General features: G+C 38.8%; 1 protein-coding gene across 1 annotated transcript in view; it reads right to left on the minus strand.

The window, feature by feature from the left end:
* Positions 1-698: 698 nt before the first annotated feature.
* Positions 699-22,805, minus strand: part of ITGB8 (integrin subunit beta 8) — a 128,236-nt gene continuing 106,129 nt past the window's right edge. Inside the window, exons 11-14 of the mRNA XM_075212207.1 lie at positions 16,919-17,141; positions 8,823-8,926; positions 4,552-4,715; positions 699-4,454 (exon numbers count right to left, since the gene is read on the minus strand). Coding sequence (XP_075068308.1) covers positions 4,332-4,454; positions 4,552-4,715; positions 8,823-8,926; positions 16,919-17,141 — 614 coding nt within the window. The 3' untranslated portion in view covers positions 699-4,331. The remainder of the gene's footprint in view (positions 4,455-4,551; positions 4,716-8,822; positions 8,927-16,918; positions 17,142-22,805) is intronic.

Consider the following 22,805-nt stretch of genomic DNA (forward strand, 5'->3'; position numbering starts at 1 on the left):
ATGTCTATCTGACTATTTATTTATATATTCAAGTATAAAAATAAACGGTTGTTAAGATGCTTCTTGATTTGATGAACCTCGCTATTTTCTAAATAGCATAGTCAGTTATAAGAACTAACTCCTCACCAGGACCTCATCCCCCACTGCACAACACAATATTGATCATGAGAGTGCTAGATAGAGCTCATCCAACCCTTTCACACGTTCACTGGTTTCACTTAACAGACAGCAGTGCAAGTCCCATTTTGCTCTGCAGGTAAACTTCAAAGATTATATATATATATATATATATATATATATATATATATATATATATATATATATATATATATATATATATAATAAACAAAATAGATACAGATGGTGCTAGGATACTACACCAGTACAATATTAATAAAGTCCAATAACTTGAACTGGTTCCTTCTTATGTCACACTTCCCCTGTGCGGGCGGCTGCCAATCCTCTGAACCAAGCGGTGTAGCAGGAAAAAATCTAGAAAAGATGAAAGAGGAGGCGCACAATAGTGTAGTACAGTATATTATTGGAGCCAAACAAGAATCCAGGATTCTTGTTTGGCTCCAATAATATACTGTACTACACTATTGTGTGCCTCCTCTTTCATCTTTTATATATATATATATATATATATATATATATATATTTATATATATATATATATATATATATATATATATAAAAATCACAAAGAAATCTATAGAACAAAATGATGGTGAATGGTTTGCCCTCTCTAAATCAATATATATTATATTGCGCTAATCAGTGATTTTCAAATATAATGCATGTCATAGATGTCTGCATATTAATCTATCCAATAAATAACTTTGCTACTCTGATAATCAAACATTCTATGTGTATTATCAAGCAGACAATACATTATATTTGGACAGTATGAGCCATGGCCTATTGATGGAGGACAAAGTACATGCCAAAGAATGAGAAGCGTTTATCGTCAAAGTGATCACTACAACAATGGCTACTGTATATAGAATCTATCAAATGTAATAAACAGAGTATAAAAACGTATACCTTGTCTAAGCCCATCCTTATAATGTGTTTTTCTTATCCGCATATCTGCATCAATGTATCCATTGCATACTTGCCAACTCTCCCGGAATGTCCGGGAGACTCCTGCATTTTGCGAGAGTCTCACGGACTCCCGGGAGAGTGTGGCAATCTCCCAGATCTGCCCACTTCACTAGGAAGTGCCGCACTTAGGCAGAATTAGGTCCCAAATGCCGCGATTCCCGGTGAATTGAGGCGATTGGCCCCGACCCCCAACCCCGCTGTCAAATGACGCGTTTGCGTCATTACGTCACGGGGGCAGGTCCAGAATGATGCACATTTTGTAGCCCCGCCCCCCATTACACCCACCTCCCCTGGCAGGCTCCCGGAAACCAACTTTCTAAAGTTGGTAAGTATGATCTATTGATTTTCTCTATGTTACTCCCTTGCTTTCAAAAACTCAATAAAACAGTTGTGTTAACTCCCCCCTAAGAACAGATATTTCAAATATTTAACTTGAAATGGAACAAATGTTTAAAATATAATTTCACTCTTAATTTCATTAGTTTTCCCGATCTGATAATAGCATTTTTATATTACAATGATAAGCATTTCTCCTGGAGATTTCAGCTGACGTGTATCAACTCAGCTTGGAGCGATAGAAGTCTGGGCTCTTACGAACCCCTCCCTTCTTGTCCACTACAATGGAAATCCTAGCCAGCATTATTGTCAGTGATGTACTTTGTTAAAATAATATTGCTACATTAGGAAACCAGATACCCATTGTGTTGTAGAGAAGCTGAACATTTTAAATCTTGTTTTGTAGACGTGTGAAAGTGACAAATATGTTACTAGGCACTAAAATTATTATTTAGGGCACTTATTGCTAATCATTTTTCTACCTATATTCGTTGACAGGCCATGTACACCGAAGCCTAGGTCCCTCATCAGCAGTATATATTTTAAATCACTTTAAATGAATTAATGTATACATTTCTAGGTATTGTATTGCAGTTTGAAAATTCAGAATAATCAATACAACTTCTTAAAACAGCATGGGGGGGGGGGTATTATCATGATGGGTACTCTAAAGAGGAAGAGGTATATTTTGTTTTATAAATCAAGGAAAAATAGAATTTAGAAAAACAGACAAAATAAGAGCCATTATTACTGTCCCTGAGTATAATCCACAATGGCTAGAAGAACAATGAATAAATATCCCCATTTAAACAAAGTTAACAAATCTGTTTTTGGTTAAATACTTGGCACGTGTATTTCTGCAATGAAAATGCCACTAATTTGGCCAGGACTCTTTTTTCTGTCATCAAGTTGCTGAATTATTTCAATCCAACTAGGAATCAACTGACCAGTGTCTCCATATTAGAGAAAAATGCAAAACATACACAGATGATAACTTTGTGGTCCTCCAATCATACACATAATGTCCCTGTCACATCATAGTCTTGTATTGTAATTTTGTTGAATTATAATTGAGTTGTGTTCTCAATTTTATCACCTAAAACAATAAATAGCATACTGAAGATTCTGTATTCACAAAAGCTATTTATGGTTAATTTTGGTTTTGTAACCTATCCTTATGTAGAATGTAATGAGTTATTGCAGCAGGTGGGAAAATTGCTGTTTTAAAATTGACTAGGCAAAACGAATAATTACTTTACTGATTAGCTGAAGCCTACATAGTATGATTATTCATCACAAGACAAACTGCTATTTAAACTCTAAGAAATCCTTAACCTGTCCCCGGTGATTACTGCTATAAAACCCACACTCTGGAATTTTGGATTTGTCCGCAATAATGCTCCAATGTAAACAGTATCCATCTGCATGACTTGCTTTACAACTTTGTTTTAGTATCCAGAAGTAGTTTTTCCTGGGAGACCAAAGATAATCCAATAAATAAAGTCTAATTTAACATCAAGCTAATGTACACTGATATAGATGTCTGTAGGCATTGGCAAAGCTATAAAGGAACACTATCTCTATATTTTAAAGTTTCCCTTTGTATTAGTCTGAAATATTAAGAGATAATGTATCACAATATTGTTGTTATCAGGCATTACCTAGTTTCTATAAAAGTGTTACTAATTCTGTTTCCACAGATTACCATTCATCAATGATGTGTAGTTTTAGTCTTATCTCTATCTCCTCTTAAAGCCCAATTTGTCAGTCTTAAACTAGCCACACAAACCAGGAAAATATGGTTGTTGACCAAATCAATGAATGACCAATTCTGTACCTAACATGGCTACAAATGTGATTACCAAACTGGGAAGTTTCAATTCTTCAGGGGGTTAGGCAAAAAAAAAATGAAGATTTATGTAATCATACATATACAGGATCATCTAACCATTTGTTAACCTAACCTAACCTATGACACTCCAGGTGTTATGAAACTACAAGTCCCAGCATACCCTTCCAGTAATAAGCTGCTACATATTGGCAAAGCATGCTGGGACTTGTAGTTTCACAACACCTGGACTGTCACAGGTTAGCCAACACTGGCCTAACCTGTTCTCAACAAACATTTTTACAACTTTACATGTCAGTATGTTATGTATTTTTGTAATATTTATAGAAATAGTATCTAAATCTATTTGTCATATTTCAATAATGTCATTATGAAGTGGTTGAATATTGAACCCTTGAGCTGAAATACATATATATATGTATAAACTCACCAATAGTGTTTTTTTTTCTACTGAAGTTGCAGTTTCACTTATCAATGTCTAAATTTAAGCACCCTAAAGTTATTTTTTCATGACATACCAAAAAAGGTACCAAACCTTTCCATCGAGTGCACATAAATTCTCGCTAAAGTGTAATCAGTGCTTTGCTTTAAAAAAAACAAAAAACAACAAAAAAAAAAAGTAAAAAGTCAATACAAATAAAATAAAGTGCTACATTCAAACCTTGTACCATACAGTAGTAATGCACTTGAATCTGTTAGAGCAGCTAAAATATTAAAAACAATCACTACGTAGTTGAGAATTCTCACATGCCAGTTCCCAAATCTAACAACCAAATCACATAAGTGACAAAAATAACAGTGTGGTGTGAATTGATAGTTGCATGACATTACTTCCAGAATGTCACAATCCTTCTTTTCATGTGTATTCCGCTCAGAGAATAACCATCTATTGTGTCCACCTTAAAGGTTTGTCTGTTGGCTCCTCCCAGTTACGTGACATCATTCATTTTGAAAGACTTCTATAGCAAAATGCAAACTTGTCACTGAAACCAAAGCACACCGTGGGATGAGGATCATCTAGGATAGACATATTCCTTTCTTAAAACTTGTACTTGAAAGCTTCATGTACTGCCATTTTCCCAATGCTGATGTTAATGTCTTCTGGCTTTTCACGTGTATAAGTTACAGTCCTTGTGTATACATTGTGCAAACCATTTTTATCCTTTGGGGAAAAGATGACACTATCATTATTTTGTCTTAAAAAAAAGACAAAGTACAAAACTATATAAACTAAACCTAGATTTGATGTAAATACTTACCTTCATTGATGTAGACACCTTATATTCAGATGAAGAGGTTTTACTGTTGTTACTGCATTGCAGACTAATGTATCTAATCATAAGCACAGAGATAAAACCAAGAAAGAATGTTGTGGTGAAGATGATAAAAAATATCTTTAGGATCCGAGGGTCTGAGAAGCATTCTGGGGGAAAGAAGGTGCAGACTGTTAACAATGACAAGTCATTTCTTCTAAACATTGTTACTTTTATGTTAGACACAACAATGTACTGGCGGAAAGATAGCAAAAGAACCATGACATTATCATGACTCAAGGAAATGTTGCGGAAGATTGTTTTTTTTGTAAAAGCTCCCTTGAAGGTTGTCAGTGATGCATACAAAGCTGCAGATAGGACAATGCATGTAGAATGAAGCATAACATAGAAATAAAGACAATCACTGCACACTTTTACACATCCACCCATTCTAGGACAACATTAAACATTGCAGGTGTGAAAAAGGTAAATTAGGAAGTCTGTATTTCTGCATATGTAAACTATACAAAGCTAATGGGGTGGAGAAAGTCACCCCATTCACAGCTTTATTAAACCCAAATGCAGGCAAACCAACAGGAGTGAGAAGGACGGGAGTAAATGGACTATATACAATATAAGTGGTATTTACTGCAATTCTACACTCCCTCCTCTTAATAATCAAATCTATACTGGGCCTTATGAAGGGCATAGGGCCACCCCTTGTGAGGAATGGGCGGAGCTATCCCATATTTCCATTAAGGTTAACCCCTACTTTATATGTTGCTCAACCTCACCCTGCAACAGGGCCAGAATTGAATGCCCTGAATAATTAATTAACACTAGATTTGGGCTCTCCAATAGTACCATGAGTTAGCCCTCTAGTGCTTTCCTGTGGCTCAGCCTCTCTGATACTCCAGACACCACACCGTATGACATCAAGCTTATTTTAATTTTTCCCACCAAATACATTTGTAATAGTAAACCTTGACAACCCATGTCCTAGGGCATAGGTGCTCACACACAGGTGTCATGTCATGTTTTCAGGATTTCTGTCTGTAGAAACAGGTGGGATAATTACTGACCCAGACAAACAGATTAACTCATCTGTGCATGATTAAAAAAATCCTGAAAATATGAGCTGTTGGCAGCTCCTGAGGACTGAGTTTGGGCACCACTGTCCTAGAGTGTGTAGTAAATAGGTGATGGTATTAACCCTTACAGAACACCCATACAGTAATTGGATTCTTTTTGACAAACAAGTATTTTTATGAAGTAAAAAGAACAACATCAACAAAGCTTTATACTAGCAATAAATTGCACAAAAAAGTATCATCTGAAAAAAGTCATAAAATATTCCTGTAATACAGTTGCATTTGACTCAAAAGTCTATCTTTTATTATTAGTTTAATGACCCCTGCCCCCCCCCCCCAAAAAAAAAACCAACAACAAAGTACCCCAAATTTTATTCTGGCAGTAAATAAATTGAAACAAATTGTGATCATTTACTAACAATGTAAGCAGTACCATAGCAACCAGTCAGACATTCATTGTCTATTTTACAGTGCAATGATCAAAGCTAATTACTGATTTTTTTCTGAATTATTGCACATTTACATTTTTTAGCAAATAGCAAAAAAAAAGTACATCATGAGAATATTATAAAGATGTGTGGAGGCAGGCCCGGTGCTCCCATTAGGCAAGGTTAGGCAGTTGCCTAGGGCGCCGGGCTCTGGAGGGCGCCACAGATTAAAAATTTCTTTAAAACTGTGCGGCGACCGCTGACCATACCTTTCACGGCCGCCGCACAGCTTCAGATACATCCACAGGGAGGGGGGGGAGGGACTATTGCTCACCACCGCCGCCTCTCTGCTCTGTCTCTTCTCCACTCACTGACTGACTGTCGGGCGTGACATCATCATCACGGCCCGACAGTGTAAGTGAGTGGAGGGGAGCAGACGGATCAGAGAGGAGGCAAGTTAGAAGCAGGTAAGAAAAGACGCACATTTTCAAAGTTGGCCCCCCACCCTGCACACTTACACACTATTTTGTAAGTGCAGGGTGGGGGCGCCGATTTTAAAAATGTTCCGTGGGGGGGGGGCACCAATTTTGAAAATGTGCCTAGGGCGCCACGGACCCTAGCACCGGCCCTGTGTGGAGGAGATGTAAATATTTCCAGAGAAAGTACTGCTGATATATTTCATTCTCCACAGATCTTTCACTAGGTAGCTCAGTAGTGCTTAATTGTGCCTACTAGAACTAGTCTCTTAAGAGATACTGGAAGGCTGCAAGTTATCAGTCATCGACTTGTAAGACTATAATTACTTCTTCTAATTCCCCTGACTTCCTAAACACAATAGTATGTTGTTAATAAACCGAAGGAGGCACAGTCTGGCTGATACCACAAGACCTTTTGATAACCTTAACATATTTGGGATCATGAAAAATTGTGTTGTTGTAAGGCTACAAATTACTAGACTCTCAGTTTATCAGACTGCCTGACCTTGCAGTTGGTGATGACCTTCTGTAACTTTGAAGTGGGTACATTGTGGTCTGGAATTCATCTAGACATAATCATTTCTTAGGCTACCCAACTGTCTTGAAGTTAAAGAGCAGGTAAACACAGCTTGCTTTATTTTCTCACTGTCACAGGGCATGTCAGAAACATCACTGAGCAATTCCTAGCAAGTACGGGTTTACATAAAGGGCCACTTAGACCTAAAAAATCCACTAAGGCCTAAAAAATCAGTAAGTATGGAAAAACATCTCATAACAATCCCAAATGCACATATATGAGTTTACACGCCTTAACTCAATTTAAGATGTGGTCACATGTATCTACTTTTCTCTATGTGGAATTTTAATTTATCTAAAAAACATGGTAATGGTAACATATGTATGAACTCCTATAAATAATTAGGAAATTGTGTGTATTATAAGGAATGCACCCTTACTGAAAAATTATAGATTTTTAAAGTCACCTCAGATTCTATTACATGTATAAAATTAGCTCTTTTATAAATAAAATGTAATCTAGGTTCATGTGTACATAGTATAATTATTAGATAGGTGCAGTAATTGCCTATAGATTAATTTCATCTAAAGATATATATCTAATTACATATTAGCAATAGTTAATTGGTCCCTGCATGAAATAAGTCCCTCAAAGCATGAAAGTAAAAAAAAAGATCCCATCGACTGTGCTAGTTCTCCACATAAACTAAAAAGATACCCGTATTAAATGCATTAAGGGACCATTTAAACTGGTACAGAGGCTGTTACCCTTAGCAACCAATCATTGTTTACTTATATTCTCTAAACTGTGCTAAAAATGACAGAACCTGATTGGTTGATACAAGTTTCATCACATTTATCCTTTTTATCAGTCTTTATAAATGTGTCAGCAGCATTCTTAGGGTCTATTTAACAAGCAGTAAAGAGCCAAAACGCTGGCCTACTCGCAGACAATAGTCTCTTTCACCGACGTTTCTTAGTTAATAAAGGGTTAATGCTGGATAGATCAGAGATTTCTCCAGCCTTAACCCATTTACTGGCGCTGACCGAGTTGACAGCATAATTAGGCAATTTATTAAGCTGCAAAACTTTCGCAGCAAAGTAACGCCATCTCAGAATAGCATTACTTGACTTTAACATGGGAATGAGCTGAAGCCTCTAGCACTTTCTCCATTTACCGGTACTTTAGCCTACCAATAATAAGGAAAAAGTCTTTGAGGAGAAGGGGGGTTTTCGTTAGTTCTTCCAGAACAGCTACAGCATGGTAAATGGCTGTACTTCATTGTTGCACAATAATACACTGGTGTACCAAGAATAAAATAAGAAAACAGCACCTGAAAATTATTTCCACTATCCTCATTGAACTGTGTCCAATAGTCAAAAATAAATTATGGTCAGGAAAGACCTAGTTTCAATTTCATGAGAAGCGATGGTGTATTACTAGTTTATGACACTAGGTGGTGATATGAAAAAGAATATTGAGCACTTATGAATAGAGAGTTACTTCTTGTCTGCTTCTGGTAAAAGGAGATATTCATGCTGAATAAAACCTGTTTTGGATGTTACTGCTGGTATTTCTATCCGCATCCTGACCACTACACAACAGAAGCGTATACTTATGCATTATGTAAAGGACTTGAAGACCAAAGAAATGTTAAAATATTCATAGAACAGAACACAATTTTTAATCAAATATGACATTTTTAAGTACAGTTTGTTATGCAAGTTACATGGTTAAGCACTTTCCAAAATATAAAATAACTTACCTGAGGTCTGATCTATATAGTACACCAGTGTGTTACATTTGGGTTTGAATGGATTAATTGGATTGACAGATCCATTTAATGAGCCATGAGAGTGCTCACAATTCCTGTGAATTAGACAAACAATATATCACATCTGATCATTTGAATCGGATTTTGTTCATGCATGTCAGTCGACTGTAAACCTCAAAATAAAACTAGGAACTTGTTCTAAGCTAATATTTACTCATTGCCATTCACCGTTACGTAAATAGCACATATGTTTTGCTGTGATTCTGTTAGTCAACTGAGAGTTTTAAATTTGCAAGTACACAAACTTAAGTGTTACACATGGGGCTATTAAGATGATATTTAATATTCTTACGATATATTTTTCTGTAAATACTAAATAATATAAATAAATATAATTATACATATATGTATAAACGTCACTTTCTCACCCCAGAATGCAGTGATCATACATTTTGTGTCCTCCCCAGTTAAATTCTCTAAAAGCTGTTGCTGCTGATTTCTGTCTCAGAGCTGTCAGAGTATTTCTGCAACAGCTCTGAGATGGAAAAGACACCGCATGCTGCCTGTACTAGTGAGAACATCTGTGCCCAGACGCATCTCTTTACAGAGAGGCATGAGGGTAGCGGTGGGCAGGGTATTAATGTTAATATTAAAATATTAATGTTTAAAAGGAAATAAAAACAAACTTTGCATTCTAAAAATATTTGTGCATGTGTGCTTCAGAGGTGGCATTGTGTTTCAGTGTGTATCTCTGCATGTCTGTCAGTTTGCTACTTTACTATTTCTGCCTTTTTAACATTACAAAAGGAATAAGGTAGATCTTTTAGTAAATTATTCTGAATATTAGGAGTGACCTTGAAGTTCCATGATCTGTATAGAAGCACTCGGTGTTCTGATACCCCTATACTTTACAGTAGGGGGTTCATTATACCATATCTAGTGAACACCTACTATATAAACATAATGTTTACAAATATGTATGTTTATTCTATGTATATAAATGGTGCCTTTTGTTTTCAGAACATGCCAATTATAATTTTGTGTCTTATCACGTCCGACTAGTTGCTAGTTTCTACCAATATTTTTGCCCCTAAACCTCAGTCCATAGTTCCAGTTGTCTCGGTTCCTCATCCTCTCATTCTCCCTGCAATATTAGCAGTCATAGTACCACATCCATCATACCCTAAACTCAGGGGCGGATTGGTCATAGGCCTTACCGGGAACTTTACCGGTAGGCCGATGACCTAATGAGGCCGTCTGTCCGTTTTGTTTTTTTTCCTTTGATTTTTTTTTTTATATCCTGAGACCTGTCGCTCCCCCCCTGTGGCCTATCCGACAAGAAGTGGATATCACATGGGACGCGCACCATGTGACAGGTGCCGTCCCATGTGAGCAGAGAAGCGCAGCTTGGAAGCGACTTAAAGGTAAGTAAGCGGAGCGCAGTGGCGGGGTGCTGATTTCAGTGTGTGTGAGTGGAGGGGGGCCGATTCCTGTGAGTGTATGTGCGCAGCGGCGGGGTGCTGATTCTAGTGTGTGTGTGAGCGGAGTGGGGGCGATTCCTGTGAGTGTATATGTGAGCGGAGGCAGGGCTGATGGCAATGTGTGTGTGTGTGTGTGTGTGTGAATGAAGGCAGCAGGGGGGCTGATTGCAAGGTGTATGTGTGAAGGCAGCAGGGCGGAGGGCTGCTGACAATGTGTGTGTGTGTAGGCAGCAGGGGGGGGCTGATGAACATGTGTGTAGGCAGCAGGGGGGGGCTGAGGACAATGTGTGTAGGCAGCAGGGGGGGCTGATGACTGTGTGTGTGAAGGCAGGAGGGGGGCTGTTGACAATGTGTGTGTGTGCGTGTAGGCAGCAGGGGGGGGCTGAGGACAATGTGTGTGTGTGTGTGTGTGTGTGTGTGTGTGTGTGAAGGCTGCAGGGGGGGCTTGTGGCAATGTAGTGTTTTGGCAAAGGGGGCTTGTGGCATTGTAGGGTTTTGGCAAAGGGGGCTTGTGGCATTGTAGTGTTTTGGCAAAGGGGGCTTGTGGCATTGTAATATGGGTGTAAGGTAGGTGGTGGCTAATTAATGGGTGCTATTGTGGAGTGATGGTGGGGCAATTTAATTTAATAGCGGGGACTATTTAAGAAGGGATGGTTTGGGGGCTATTAATTGAATGTGGGGGTGAGTTTGGGAAGAATGAGGTCTATTTATTAAATTGAATTTGATTTATTTGATGCCAGTGATTTTTGCGGGAAATAGGTTTATTAAACATAAATGCTATTGATTTATTGCTGGAGCTGTGGACATTCTCTACTTTAATTTGGGTGGGAGGTAGGCTAGTAATTTAAAGGTGGACTGCAAGTTGGAGCAAATTATTTAATGGTGGGTGCTATTTAATTTATTAGTGGAGTCTATTGATTTAAGGTGAGGTGACAGGACCTGTAATTTAATGGTGGGGTGGTTTGGGGCTATTGAATGTGGGGCTCAGTTTGGGAAGAGGGCTATTTATTAAATATGAATTATTTAATGCCAGCACGGTCATGGGAAATGGTTATATTTATTAAATGTAAATGCTGTTAATTTATTGCTGGGGCTGTTTGGAGGGAAATAGGTTTATTTATTAAATGTGAATTCTAGCATTTTAATGCTGGGGCTGGAGGTAAGCCTATTTATTAAATGTGGGTGCTTTTGATTTAACACCGGAGCTTGTTGGAGTTTTATATATTTCATGTACTTATTTTTTTCCCAAATAGGGCCCCCAGCATTCCAGGATCCAGACAAGTGGCAACTGATCAAGAGACACCAGCAACCACAGGTAGGGAAAGCAACAAGAACAGGTAGGAGAGAGCAGGACAGTCTGCCAACTGTGTTTTTCTATATTGGCAGTTCCTCTGCAATATGTTATTAAATAAACATGAATATGTCTCAGCGGCACAGACCTGAATTAGGGCTCAGTCCCATGAGTGGGAATGTTGGGACAACGGTGGTATGTAATGGGCAGTCTAGCAATATTCAGCCTTTTGATGGCATAATCAACTTTGTATTAATCCCGCCTCTTTTTGTGTTTGCCCTGCCTACACTTGATTTGGTCCCGCCCACATGAGGCCACTTCCAGATTTTTTTCCAGGGCCGCTTTATGTTCCCAATCCGCCACCTCCTAAACTCCATAATAAAGTTTCTCCCCTCCATGTAGTCCCTGTGCTCCCAGGTATCATAGTTTCCTACCCCCCCTCCGTATCTCCAGTAATCCTAGCTATCAAAGTTCCTCCCCACCCCTGTATCCCCTGTGCTCCTAGCTACCAAAGGTCCTCCCTGCCCCCTCTATCTCCTGTGCTCCTAGCTATTCTAGTTCATCCTCCTCCCTCTTTAACCCTTTGTGCTCCCAGTTATAATAGTTCTCCCTTCCTCCGTACCCCATTTGTTCCCAGTTATCATAGTTCCTACCCCTTCCATACCCCATGTGCTTGCAGCTATTGTAGTTTCTCCTCCGCCCCTTCACCCTCTGTGCTCCCAGTTATAAATGAACCCCCTCGTTCTCCCTGTGCTTCTAGCTATTATAGTTCCTCACATTCACATATACCTGTGTTTCCAGCTATCATAGACCCCCTCCCCCATTCTCCCTGTGCTTCTAGCTACTATAGTTCCTCAAACCAATAAATCACCTGTGTTCCCAGCTATCATAGACCCCCCAATTCTCCGTGTGCTTCTAGCTATAGTTCCTCACATCAACATATCACATGTGTTCCCAGCTATCATAGACACCCCCATTCTCCCTGTGTTTCTAGCTATTATAGTTTTATAGTTCCTCACATCCACATATCCCCTGTGTTCCCAGTTATTATAGATCCTCATCCCCCGTTCTCCCTGTTCTTCTAGTTATCACAGTTCCTCACATCCACATATCTCCTGTGTTCTCAGCTATCATAGTTCTTCTTCCCCCCCATTCTCTCTGTGCTTTTAGCTATCATAGTTCCTCACACCCACATATTCCGTATTCCCAGCTATCATAGATCCCCCGCCCCCCGTTCTCCCTATCATAGTTCCTCACACCCCCATACCCCCTGTGTTCCCAGCTATCATAGATCCTCAGCCCCGTTCTCTCTGTGCTTTTAGCTATCATAGTTCCTCACACCCCCATACCCCCTGTGTTCCCAGCTATCATAGATCCCCCCCTGTTCTCTCTGTGCTTCTAGTTATCATAGTTCCTCACACCCACATATTCCGTATTCCCAGCTATCATAGATCCCACGCTCCCTGTTCTCCCTATCATAGTTCCTCACACCCCCATACCCCCTGTGTTCCCAGCTATCATAGATCCTCAGCCCCGTTCTCTCTGTGCTTTTAGCTATCATAGTTCCTCACACCCCCATACCCCCTGTGTTCCCAGCTATCATAGATCCCCCGCCCCCCGTTCTCCCTATCATAGTTCCTCACACCCACATATCCCGTATTCCCAGCTATCATAGATCCCCACCCCCCCGTTCTCCCTAACATAGTTCCTCAAACCCACATATCCCCTGTGTTCTCAGCTATCATAGATACACCCCCATTCTCTCTGTGCTTCTAGTTATCATAGTTCCTCACACCCACATAACCCTGTGCTCAATGCACCCTCTCCAGTCACAATTTCTTCCTCCCAAAACTGCCTCACATCATCACTTGCAATTCCCCCAATTCCCTCATTGATTGAGTGGAAATCCTTAATTTGAACAACTGCATGTTTAGTAAAAATCCCAGGGAAGAGGTACATTAGAACAAAATAAAATATTTTGCAAAAAGCAAAGTCAGCATTGGGAGAGAAAAAAATGATATACAATACTCATCTAGAAAACATGTTCCTGTAAACCAGTGATGTGTGGCTGTATAATAGATACCACAATTTATGGAGAAGATAAAATAGAAGTAACTCTGCATAAACAGTGGTTTCATTTTCTGTAAGGGACATGAACCGTACAAGCTTTGCTTAGTACTACAAAAACATTTTCTGCATGCTGGATTGAAGGGAGTAGCTGTATAAACAGATGGAGCTGGTGATTTGCTGCAGTCAGGCTTCAGTTTATAAGCAAACAGGATACATTTCTAGCATGTTTAATCAAATGAGAAAAACATAAAAGGCACAGTGTTTATGGGAAAAATAAAGAGAATTGGGCAAATATTTGTTAAATCACAAAACATACCAGGCCTGATTTATTAATGAAAGTAAAGCAAAAAAAAATTAGCAACTTTGCACCTTGGCAAAACCATGTTGCATTGGAGGGGGAGATAAATTTAAAATGTGGGGACAGATTTATAGTTGGGGAAGAACATGTCCTAGATCAACTTTAAATTTCAGTGTAATAATAATAAAGCTATCAAGTATTTGTGTGCTATATGAAAAAACAGCCAGTATTTAACATATGTGCAAAATGATAAACTAATAGGCACCCTTTGCATTGTAACATGGTTTTGTCCAGGAAAAAACTTACTAATTTTTTTGCCTTACTTTCCTTAATGAGTCAGGCCCACCGTAGGCAGAAGGCAGTAATAGAAAAGAAAGATATCTTTCTGGTGTCCACCTGAGATTTTGAGTTATATCTTTATATCAACAGGCATTGTTGTCTGGATACGACACATAGCTAATATTTGGTTACACATTTATCCAATACACAGCAGAGCTGAGTTGTGTCATATCCAAAGTCCATTCAGAATTCTGCCTGTTGATATAAAACCTATAATAAGAAGCACAGAAAGATAAAGGAAAGAATTTAGTAAAAGTTATGAGAGAAAGTATACCCAGTAAATTAAAGTCATCAAACAGAATGTAGTATTTATATATGGGTCAGCTCACATTAACACTGAGTGCCAAAATGGTCTATCTAGGAATCTCATGTGACTCCCTACTATCCATCTATATTGACTTACAGAACCTGCACATACCTATGTAAATTGTGCCTTGTTTGCAGTGTACTTCCATAGAGCAAATGACCTATTTAAAACTACTGCTAAAGAAGTAGTACTTTCTGCCACCTCCCAGGTGGTGTAGGTTTCTGGCCCTGTAGCACTATGTAAAACCCAGAATGCCTTTATATATACCCAATCTACACTCCGGCCAGTTCAATTAAATATATTGTTCCAGAAAAGAAAATCTATTTTTTGCACATTTTGACCTTACAAAGGCGCCTCATTGTGTCTATACCACAGTACCCAGAAATGCCCCAGGACTGCCGATTGTCATGCATGTGCTCCAAATTTTGCAAGGCACATACATGCATTTCTCTTAAATGCAGAATTAAGTTAAAATTGCAATAATAAATTGTTAATCAATCCCTAAAACTCTACGATCTATTAAACATCTATTTATTTTCAATTCAAGAGCTTGCAGGATTTTACTTTGCTGAGCAAAATTGCTGATTTTTCTAATAATTTGAACAGGCAAATTAGAGCAGAAAGCCAATTAAAGTGTATTGTCCATAGAAATTAATGGGAAAAGGCTCAGCCAATCACAAGCAATGCTTACCTGTTGGCCACTTTTGATGAGCTGAACAGGCACTGACCTTAACTACATTAAAAGCAATGGGACTTGTAAAAAAGGAAGGAAATACTACCGTGCCCAGACTGACAGGACATGCTGGTGCTTGTAGTTCCACAAGCACCAATATGTGCAAGCAGTCAATGGCTGACTAGGCTTTCTGGCATTTTCACAATAGTATTTCACCTTATTTATTTACTTACTTAACAGAGCATTTTGCTATTAATTTCAATCAGCAATGTATTTCTACGTCTACTCAAACTCAATCTTTCAAAAACAGAATTAATAATATTCCCACCCAACAATAGAAGCTTACTTCCTGACAATTCTATTTCTGCTGACAACATGACCATAAATCCCACCCCGCACGCTCGCTGCCTAGGTGTAATCCTTGACTCGCAACTATCCTTTGTTCCCCACATCAACTCTATATTTACATCATGCAGCATACATCTAAAAAACATTTCCAGAATACGACCATATCTCACACAAGACACTGCAAAAACTTTAATTCATGCACTCATCATCCCCGCATCGATTATTGTAATTCCCTCCTTACTGGTCTTCCCAAAATCAGGCTCGAGCCCCTACAATCTATTTTGGACGCAGCGGCTAGATTGATTGTCCTTGCAAATCGTTTTACATCTGCTGAGTCACTCTGTCAGTCTCTACATTTGTTGTTTGTTTTTCAACAAATCCAATAAACAATTCTTCTACTAACATACAAGGCCATCGACAAAATTGCACCAACATACATCTCCTCACTTGTCTCAAAATATCTTCCAACTCGACACCTCTGTTCTGCACAAGATCTGCATCTCTCTTCTACTCTCATCACTTCCTCCCATTCTGGGTTACAGGACTTTTTTCAGGGCTGCACCCACTATATGGAATTCACTCCCTCGCACCACAAGACTTTCCTCTAGCCTTCAAACCTTCAAGCTATCTCTGAAAACCCACCTCTTCAGACAAACTTATAGTATTCCTCTACCACCCTCTAAATCTCCCTATGTTACCCTATTACCACCCTCTACACAGCTAACACAAGACAACAACCCTCTGACCAACATAGTTGTGAGACTGAGCATACAGCCCACTAAATACTTTGTAACCTTTGCATTCTAGCTGGGCAAATATTCAAAATGATGTAGCACTTACCCTTGTGTATTAAACCACTGTCCCATAGATTGTAAGCTTGCGAGCAGGGCCCTTTTACCTCTCTGTATGTATGTATTACCCAGTATTGTTTTATTACTGTTTGTTCACAATTGTAAAGCGCTACGGAATCTGCTGGTGCTATTTAAATATATATGTTGATGATGATGATGATTGGCCTTTGAACTGAATGGGAAACATCATTAATCTCATTCATGGTTTTCAGACAATTTCAAGTGTCTAAAGCTAATAGGTTTTTGTTTTTTTAGCTTTCCATTGTAATTTCGCAAATTGCTCTGTACTTGACAAAGCAGAACTCAATGATTACTGTGATATGTATACATATGAGCATGATTTTTTTGTTATCTAGCATAAGGTTACGTCTTGAATGGTCAGGATAGCAGTGTCTTCATTGTAAAAGCAGTTGATAATACACAACGTACCAGTTGTCTGTGCAGGTATTGCTACATCCAGAGCAGTATTGACACAAAGGGCCAAAGCTTTTGTCATCAGTGCACTCGCATTTGCCACATGTGCAGGTTCCCCTCCCACTGCATACAAGTCCATAAGGGTCCATACAGTGTTTCTTTGATGAGGAGCATTGACATCGATCACCTTCCCAGCCATTAAAGCATTTACAGTTTCCATTTTCACATTCACCATTACCTACAACAACAACAAGAAATGAAGCAATAGGTGGCACATGTAGAACCATGTTTACGAACAGTACAGTTGGCAACAACATCCCTTATTTGTACACAGTCCCAGGTGTTAACTATTTGTCTCTGGAAATGTCCGTATTTTTCAATATTGTTCAACTAGACAGTTAAATTTGTCTTATTTTGTATGTAGGATGCAAATCTCAGTTGTCTATTCCTGTTATATTTATCAGTTAATATTACCAAAGAGGGTTTAATATATATTAAATTACACCAGTTAACAGGTCATGATTGGAATTGTAGTTCACCAAGACTGCACCGTGTGTTTTGTTTTTAAACTCATCTGCCCAATACCAAGGTGCTAAACATAAAATTCTGTCAACTATGGAAATAAATTGCCTCCCTTCTGTATTTAAGTTTTTGCATATTTTCCAAATTTTCAGACCTTCAAATACTTTCTATGGATGAATACAATGGTAGTATGAGCAAATAGCACCAAACGTTTTGGGCTCCATTTATTTTTTTGAGTCAACGTGCCATGAGACTGTGTGACGTAATAACTGTACTTAGATTTAGTAACGGTTTGCATCTCCTGGTGCATCAATATCTACAACACTTCCTACAGCTGATAACCGGATCCGCGCATCACTGTATAGGAGTTCTGGCCCATTTCTCCATGTCAAATCTCTTCAATTAGTAACAGTTGAAGGTTGTTTTAGAATAAACATTGTGGACTAGCTGATCGTACTGCCACAACAAGAGACAGAGACCTCAGACACTCAGAAACTCTAAATTCTTCTGTACACTGTTAGTGTGATTATTTTATGCAGTTGGTCTTATCTCCAAATTAAGCCCTTTACAGTTTATAATTAGTGGGACTGAAAACCCAAATCTTGGCTTTCCGCTCCACTGTGCGCACGTGAATCATCTAGACAGTATGACCAGTTTAGTATCTCTCAGCAGCCTTGACGAAATAATAAATTATGGAAGATGGTGATTTCCTATCACCGAGATAGGTGTCGATAGAAAAACAGCCGTCGCCATAAATTAACAAATAGTCTCTTGTCCACCTGTATGTGTCAAGAATTGGAAAGGAGATCTACTGTAAACATCATATCAATGCCCAAACTCCTACCCCTTCATTACAACCCCTTTAATCTGAATAGTGCTGCTCATTTTTATGTAATATGCTGCGTGATTTAACATCATTTATGGCTTTAATAAATCATGAGAATGACGGGACCATGGGGCGTTTTTTTTCTTACACGTGTCACGTTTGTGCGTGTGTGTGTGTCTGTGTGATGCTTTTTTTTATACTGCTTGGGGTGCACCTAGAAAGTCACTGCTTCACCAAAGGCCTATTCTTATAGCTAACACATGTGGAGAAGCGCCTTTGCAGGCACAATCAGCCTCTGTAATAAAGACAGTCTCTGTGCACAGCGCACTATGCAAAATAAATAAATACATCATTTCCATAAATGAGCATTGTGCTCAACAAGTCATCAAAAAGCCCCAGCATTACAGTACATTGGGTGATTTCTACTATATCAGGGAGACCACAAGCCCCTCAGCTTACCTATGCTCACATATCATTGTTATAGTGGTAACCAGTCCAAGTTGTATAGTACTGGGCTAGTTGAGTATCTGAGGGACATACTGCCTGTTATATATTATGTTTATTACACATGCACCTCTTCCGTACTTAGTGACAGAGCCTCCACACTGACCAAAACCACCTCCCTGCATACTTCTATTGTTTTGCAAATGTGGTAATTTTGTGTTCCAGGGGAAATCTAGGCATATTTGCAGAAACGGAGTGGCACAGTGGGTCCAAAGCGGTATTTTTTGTTGGAAAACTTGCCCTTTGTGTGTGACTTCCAGTGTTTATTTTTTTCGTCATAGATAACAGCACCCAAAAAACGTCAAACTATGTCTTGTGTCAACAGAACATTACTCCAGAAGTATGGAAGGCTATTCAGGTGACATTACATAATCTGAAATTGAGCTGTGTGTTTAAACACAAACAGCTGACTGTGGAACACATGGTTACATTAGTCTATTTACAAGCAGAGCACATTTATTGAAAACAAATGGTGAAATGCGTTGCTATTTGCACTGGGTGTATGATGCGTTGAGTCCTCTTAGATGAACCACATTCATGCTGCATGTCAGTGGGGAATGCCAATATGGGCAACATAGCATATTTTTCTTCCCCATATCATGTGCCAAATTGTGCTGGTTGACTCATTCCATTGAAATTTTGTGAAAAAATAACCCGTGGGGTGCACTGTGCAAGTGTTGCACAGGTTAGTAAATGTTGGTCATTGCAATACATACCAAGTGTCCCTCTTTTGGAAGATCATACCTTGTTTTGATCCTGAATTCCTTCTTACCTTGGAAATTGTTCCTCTCTTTTTTTGAAGTAGAGTTTATTGATCTTTATTACTGGCTTTCACATTAAACTAAGACTTTATCTGTAACTGGAGAGTTAATTAGTAACTACTTGTTGTCAATTACTGGCAATTACTTATCAGGGGCTGCCTGGCAAATTCTAGCCTGGGGGTCGAGACTCAGCTCAGGAGCCTATTAGGAACATTTTCAAGAAAAAAAATGCAGGTAGTCCAGTGACCCAGCCCAAGTTAGACCACTAGGGGACCGGTCCGGGGGGCTGATGTCCTCCCTTCCCAGAAAGCCCCAGATTACTGGTACTCTTCCAGTTAAGAGTGATTAGGGGCATGTGGAGGTGTGGGTGTTTGTGGCATGTGGAGAAGTCTGAAATGAGTTTTGGTGTACATGTGGGGTCTGAGGACATGTGGGGCATTTTGGGGTTAGTTACAGATCTCAGTGGCTTGTGGGGGTATAAAGGGCACTTTATAATTGGAGGTCTGAGAGCATGTGGGAGCATGGATGTAATTTTTTTTACATTTTAGAATTTTTTTTTTACTTTTAGAGGTGGCTGAATGTGGAGAGAGGTAAAGGAATAAAGAAGGGATCAGAGTAATAGAGAGTAGGAGGTGTGTGTAAAACTTTATTTATTACTGAGATTGAGGACAACCCGTTGAAGGTTAGAGGGCCACGTATGTAACCCTTGAATTGTATCAGGTTGCCCATCACGGACCAAATGCATTTTATTTTTACAAATCTAAAAGCATCATAGACAGCTCTACTTAGGATTATAAGTGATATATTTTAATAACAGTTGTACGCTTTTTATTTTTTTTAATGAAGTCCTTTATACATTATTCTTTTAAAATAATGAGATGTATTCCATAAGCCAAGAGAATTCCAATGTCTGCTCTAGGGGTGTCTAGAAAAAACATTCCAAATTCTAATGAAATTCAATGGTGTTTTTAATGGCTCCCCTGCAGAGGAGTTTCTTCTAAAACAACAAACACTACACATAATTTGCAATACAACATTTAGCTCTCATAGTTTATTCCTTATTACACGCTGTGAATAATAAACACATTTACAGCAAAGATAAGTTTAGGGCAGAGGGGAGAACGGGCTCCAGAGAGAGTTCAATAGAAAAGAAGCACTGACAGCTCACATCTAAACGCCATTACCAGATGTACGTGTTTGATAAAGCATAAAATCATTGCTTTGTGTTTCTAGATAAGCCCAAAACACAGAAAGTACAGCGTAACATTATTCATTGGGGGTATTCAATTGTTCCAAAGTTCGAGCGCGGAAAAAATATTACCGTTAATTAGGGATGTGCACCGGCGACTTTTGAGGTCTCGTGTTTTGTGTTTTGGATCCGGATTTTCGTTATTTTTGAGGTTCGGATTTGTCTCGCAAAACACTTGACGAAAGGTCTCGGTTCGGATTTAAGGTATTGGATTCGGATTTTTTTTGAAAAAAACATAAAAAGTTTAAAAATCAAGTTTTTGGGCTTATTTTCACTCCTAGGCTATTATTAACCTCAATAACATTCAATAATAAGCATTTCCACTAATTTACAGTGTATTCTGAACACCTCACAATATAGTTATTAGTCCAAAACGTTGCAACAAGGTATCTTTCTGGACTGCGTAGAGGAGTGGGTCACCACAATATATATTAAAAACCCTGAACTTTTATGATTCGCACCAATAATTGTACCTGGACTGCGTAGAGGAGTGGGTCACCACAATATATTAAAAACCCTGAACTTTTATGAATCGCACCAATAAATGTACCTGGACTGCGTAGAGGAGTGGGTCACCACAATATATATAATAAGAAAACCATCAACTGGTTTGATTCGCACCAATAAATGTACCTGGACTGCGTAGAGGAGTGGGTCACCACAATATATTAAAAACCCTGAACTTTTATGAATCGCACCAATAAATGTACCTGGACTGCGTAGAGGAGTGGGTCACCACAATATATATAATAAGAAAACCATCAACTTGTTTGATTCGCACCAATAAATGTACCTGGACTGCGTAGAGGAGTGGGTCACCACAATATCTTAAAAACCCTGAACTTTTATGAATCGCACCAATAAATGTACCTGGACTGCGTAGAGGAGTGGGTCACCACAATATATATAATAAGAAAACCATCAACTTGTTTGATTCGCACCAATAAATGTACCTGGACTGCGTAGAGGAGTGGGTCACCACAATATATTAAAAACCCTGAACTTTTATGAATCGCACCAATAAATGTACCTGGACTGCGTAGAGGAGTGGGTCACCACAATATCTTAAAAACCCTGAACTTTTATGAATCGCACCAATAAATGTACCTGGACTGCGTAGAGGAGTGGGTCACCACAATATATATAATAAGAAAACCATCAACTTGTTTGATTCGCACCAATAAATGTACCTGGACTGCGTAGAGGAGTGGGTCACCACAATATATATAATAAGAAAACCATCAACTTGTTTGATTCGCACCAATAAATGTACCTGGACTGCGTAGAGGAGTGGGCACTGGGCACCACAATAAAATATATAAAAAACCTTCAACAGGTCTGCATTACACTACACATACGGCTGCTCCTCCATCCTCTCCATCATATACATGTTGGAGTTTTAGCGTGTGACAACCTCTTGTTTTTGATAATGTCAGTGCATTTTGAATATTTTTCAATTTGCCCCACACCACTGAATGTACTTTATCTATGATACGCATCTATCTATCTTGACTGCGTAGTGTGGTGGCCCCGGTACACAATTTGGTACCAGGGCCACAATAAAATAAATACACCCTCCACGTGTCAGAATTCCACCAAACAAGTATCTGGACTGCGTAGTGGGGTGGCCCCGGTACCCAACTTGATACCGGGGCCACAATACCTCCTCCAAACATGCTACAGACAATTCGTCATTGAGATCCCATTAAGTATGTTAAAGACAGACAGGGTCCAAGTGTTATTAGTTGACTTTGTAAAGAAAAAAACTGTCCCTGTTGCACATAGTCGTGCAATGAAGACTTACTTTTTCATTTAAAGGCACGATCTTTCAAGTGTAGTGTTTGTAAGTCTAAGTCATATTATACTTTTGGTAAAATTGGTTTTTTTGGTTCCTCTTTATGTTAATTAATTAGTAATAGAATTAAAGTAGGAAATAGAATTAAATAGAATTAAAGTAGGAAATAGAGTGGTATAGAGTTGTAGTGTGGTATAGATAGAGTGGTCCACACAATATAATAATAAAACCCTCAACTGGTCTGA

This window comes from Mixophyes fleayi, chromosome 5 (genome assembly GCF_038048845.1).
Source record: "Mixophyes fleayi isolate aMixFle1 chromosome 5, aMixFle1.hap1, whole genome shotgun sequence".
Classification (NCBI taxonomy): Eukaryota; Metazoa; Chordata; class Amphibia; order Anura; family Limnodynastidae; genus Mixophyes; species Mixophyes fleayi.